Here is a 4,240-nt window from a genome sequence, read left to right on the forward strand (position 1 = left end):
ACGAAAAATACCCACTGGCAATAGTCACAATGCCCCGCCGGGGTGGCGCAGTGGTAAGACGCCCGACTACTGTGCCGGAGTTCCCAGGTTCGAACCCGACCTCGGCGGCTGCGTTTCGATGGAGGCGAAACGAAGTGGCGTCCGTGTGCTGTGCGATGTCAACGCACGTTAAAGATCCCCAGGTGGTCGAAATTACTCCGTAGCCCTCCACTACGGCTCCCCTTTCTCTATTTACACTTTCACTCCCACCTTCCTCCCTTCCCTTACGGCGCGGTTCAGGTGTCCACAAAGCAAGTGTGACAGATACTGCGCCTTTCCCTTCCTGTGAAACAACCAACCAACCAATAGTCACCTGCGAGGGAACCTGCTAATAAAGCACACTCAGCTGACATTGATGCGTTAGTGTGACGCAGTAAGCAAAACATGCAGCAAAGAGAGCGGACCGAAGGCTTTGCAAAATGTGACACGTGTTTTGAGGGCAATAAAACCTCAGCTTCAACGTTCAGTGAAAAAACGATGCAGTGAGACGCTCTGCATGCAGACGTGTATTTGCACGATAAGCCGCCACTTATGTGACACGTTCGGGAAGCCGAGCGTCGTATCGCCCGAAAATGAGCACGCGCAGCTGCAGCTACGTTCTCAACGAGCACGTACCGTCTTTGCCTCGCGGTAGACCTTTACCACGACCAGCACAACGAAATACTGAATGTTTGACAGATAACCTACGTTTCACGCACACGCTTGCAAAAAACCGCCCACAACGTTGAACCGGGGCCGCTGTCGCGCCCACCCCGCGTGAAACAAAACAATTATCTCACACGTGTAAACTATAACGGAATACGACGGATATGGCACATTAGACGGGCCTAAAGACTACACGCCGCCTTCTAGGCTCACTCCCATCCTGTATCTGTGTAATAATAAAGTTTTACCACCACTCCCAGCCTCGTACACCTACGCATCGAATACTAATGACCGAAAGAAGTCGCTAAACGAAGCTGAGATGGTATTACAAATGTGACATTTTTTTTCCCCAGACAAAAAACGTAAACTGCCTTCATTTATGTGCGTGAACAATATATTTGCTTTCTAGTTGTTTGGTATAATGTTAATTTGAGTGCTTTAATATTTTTAATCACTGTTCGCGTGGGCCCTCTGCATCATTCATCATCATCATCGAGCTGAAGGCGCTGGCAATGGATTTCTACAAGTGTTTTGTTCATATAGTAACGGGACCTGCTCATCAACCTTGACACGTACTCCAACAAGCGTCGCGTTATGGGCTATGCCTCCTTCAAAGTTTTACACCGGTCTTCTAGGCATACGTATGACACGAACTTATATGACGGAGCAAATGGGCACTCTTCCGAATTCGCCGCGTCCCCGTCGCAACTAAAATAGCAGGTGGAGCGCAGCATCTATGGGCGCATTGATAAGGAGACGATGCCTACGCTGACGGCACGAAACCAAGGCACGAGCCAAGATAAGAACATTTAATGCCCTAAAATGGGTTTCAACATAGTTCGAACTGAGGCTGTCCCGCACACGTAGCGAGCAGAGAAGGAGGTATTGGGGAGGGGCAGTACGGGGGATCGCGGAACCCACAAAAGTTGGCCGTGCAACCCAGTATGAGAACGTCTATTTAAATAAAGTATTTAATATACTCAATTCACTATATCATACTACATTCCATTCAAATGAAACCAGTTAGAATTTATTTACACTGGTAAAAAAAAGAAAACAATCTACATGCATTAAATAATTATCAGGCACTTCACCTAAACGCAAGCACTGCCTAGCCAGTTGTGAAAAAAATGTTTCTCAAACACAGTCTTCATTTCTCAGGAACACCAGAAGAGCCTCTGCTACTCATCGCACTCCGCATTCGCTTTAAGAAGCGATCGGGATTGGCATGGAACTCCTTGAACAGCTCAGTTATTATGGTGGTCTTTTTGTCGCGGTGAATTGCGGCCCTCGTATTCCTGCACCAAGTTTCCCCGCTGCCACGGCAGCTTTCCGTTATTCGAGCCAATAAGCGTTCGGCGTCCGCATGCATGACCGCCTGTCTGTCATCCATCTTGCGGATCGCATATACATGGCCTCTGGCAGCAAGCAAACTTTTCCTGCAGCGTTCTTCCAGCGTGGTACAGTGGTCTGTCGGCGGGTCACTTTTGGCATCTTCCTGTTGCACTACAACTTCTCCAGCTCCAATCCGCGATCTAGCGTTGGCGGCAGATTCAGCAACGAGGGACTTGCAGTAATGCTGTCGCGATGAGAGGATGTCGCGAAGACTGTGAATGGCGTTCAGGACATCGTCGGTGCGCAGCTCGTAAGTCTTTGCACAGGCCTGTATGTCACGAAGTCGGTCATTTTGGTTCAGCAGTTGGCGCAAAGTGGCCACTCGCTTCTCGAAGATTTCCAAACGTTTCAGTATATCTGAACAGCAGCTGGCGTCTTCTGCGTCAAGCCGCGCTGACAGGAGCACGCGTTCAGCCAACACTTTCGGAAGCTGTCCCGTCGTTGGCGATGCACACGACCTGTCGAAATCGTCACCATCACCCAGAAACGCGCTAACACGTTCCTCAACAAGGCGCGGTAAGGCAGCATACACGGCTTTGAGCGTGTTCTGGTGAAGTTCTTTGTTGGGCCTTTCGAGACGCGCTACGTCGTGCGTAGCGGCGGTCCACACCTTCACGTCGTGAGTGGCATAGTCGTCACTGGATAAAGTGAAAACGAGCTGTGCGCAGAGGTTTTCTTGCCCTTGTGCGACGAACTCCTCTCTGCCATCCCGCAGGATGCCAGCAATGAGCCGGTTAATATCTTCTGCAACGCCCGATGTTGAGTGAGCGCCAATCGTTTTCTTGGAGAAAACTAGGCGCAGTAAAGTGGCTTTGCCCGGTTTGCAGAGCTTGTAGCAGAGACTTGTCTCAGCTTTCAGGCGGACGAGTAGCTCACCTGTATCGAATGGCATTCCGGTCCCACCAGCGTATCTGTGAATGAGCAGACCAATTTTCTGGGTCACTTCAGCGACAACTGCTCCAGCCTTTTCGTGCACTTTCTTCAAACTATCATCACAAGCCGAAAGCCGCGACAGCTCCGTACCTACTCTGCTTATCGCAGAGTCTAAACACTCGGACGTCATAACCCCCTTCGTGACAGCACACGCGATGCACGGAGTCCAGCTGCTTATCTACGGACCGCTCTATTTATACCCTGCGTTCTTGAAGGTCCGCTCCCATTGGTCGCCTCCGCAATTGAAAATTTAAGGCAAAACATATGACGTTGCACACACATCAACCGTCGAAGAATGGGAGCGCAGCAGCCGTTGTCAAAAGCGCCCGACGCGTCCAGCAGTAGCAGCAGTGTAATCTGTCCCACTACTTCCGCTTGCTCGAGCGTTCGAGCGCACTAACAACGTCGGAGTTAAAATCGGCCATGCATCGCATTCCGCGGAAGCCAGTATGTCGCTCATCAGACAAATCCAGTGCCGGGGCCCACTCGTTAAGACTCTACAAAGCCATGTGCTCCATGCGCTTACCGGCCGCAGATATTAGCCACACTTGAGCGGCTCTATGCAGTCCAGTAGTTGGCTGGAATCGTGTAATCTACGAGGAGCTCAACCACCACCTCCTCGTGTACACTGATGGCTCCGTGACCAGAGAAAGCTATTCGCTAGCAGCGACAGCCACCATCCCCGCCCTATACCCGCATACCCGCATAGTCCGCAGCATGTGCCATTCCCGAAGTCTTCCACCATGGCGGAGCTGTCTGGACGTCTCTTCGAACTAGCTCCGCCGCCGCCCAGATGTGCGCTGCTGTGCAATTTCTGCCTCGCCTTCAGCTGCCTTCGAACAAACGTCCATAAAACTCTGCTGTTGTGTCAGATTCATGCACGCCTCCAGCGTCTCGTATAATGCGGCTGGGCTATACGCGCACAGTGGATCCCCAGTCATTGCGGCACCGAGGCAACGAATGCGCCGACGCGCTCGCGACCTCAGCACACAAAAAATTACCTCCAAGCGACGCGCCCCTCGCGCTGGAGAACGTGCGTACGGTATTCGACGACCACCTCCGGACGCAGCATTCCGACCCACGCACCGCACTAGGTGAGCGCATCCGTAGGAGGAGGAAAAGCTTTTACTTGCAGGCCACTTGGATCTCAGGACGACCCCACTCGCGGTTAAACGTTCATGTCGTGTTAGTCCATGACGTATGCGGCCCGGCTGGCGGCGATCTTCTG

General features: G+C 51.8%; 1 protein-coding gene across 1 annotated transcript; it reads right to left on the reverse strand.

Annotated features, from left to right (window-relative positions):
* Positions 1-1,502: 1,502 nt before the first annotated feature.
* Positions 1,503-3,164, reverse strand: LOC146178251 (uncharacterized). Its single transcript, XM_084579723.1, has one exon. The coding sequence runs from the start codon at positions 3,140-3,142 to the stop codon at positions 1,835-1,837; it is 1,308 nt and encodes a 435-aa protein (XP_084435849.1). The 5' UTR covers positions 3,143-3,164; the 3' UTR covers positions 1,503-1,834.
* Between the last annotated feature and the right edge of the window lie 1,076 nt (positions 3,165-4,240).

This window comes from Amblyomma maculatum, chromosome 9, assembly GCF_055883805.1.
Source record: "Amblyomma maculatum isolate TAMU_Amacu chromosome 9, ASM5588380v1, whole genome shotgun sequence".
NCBI classification, from domain to species: Eukaryota; Metazoa; Arthropoda; class Arachnida; order Ixodida; family Ixodidae; genus Amblyomma; species Amblyomma maculatum.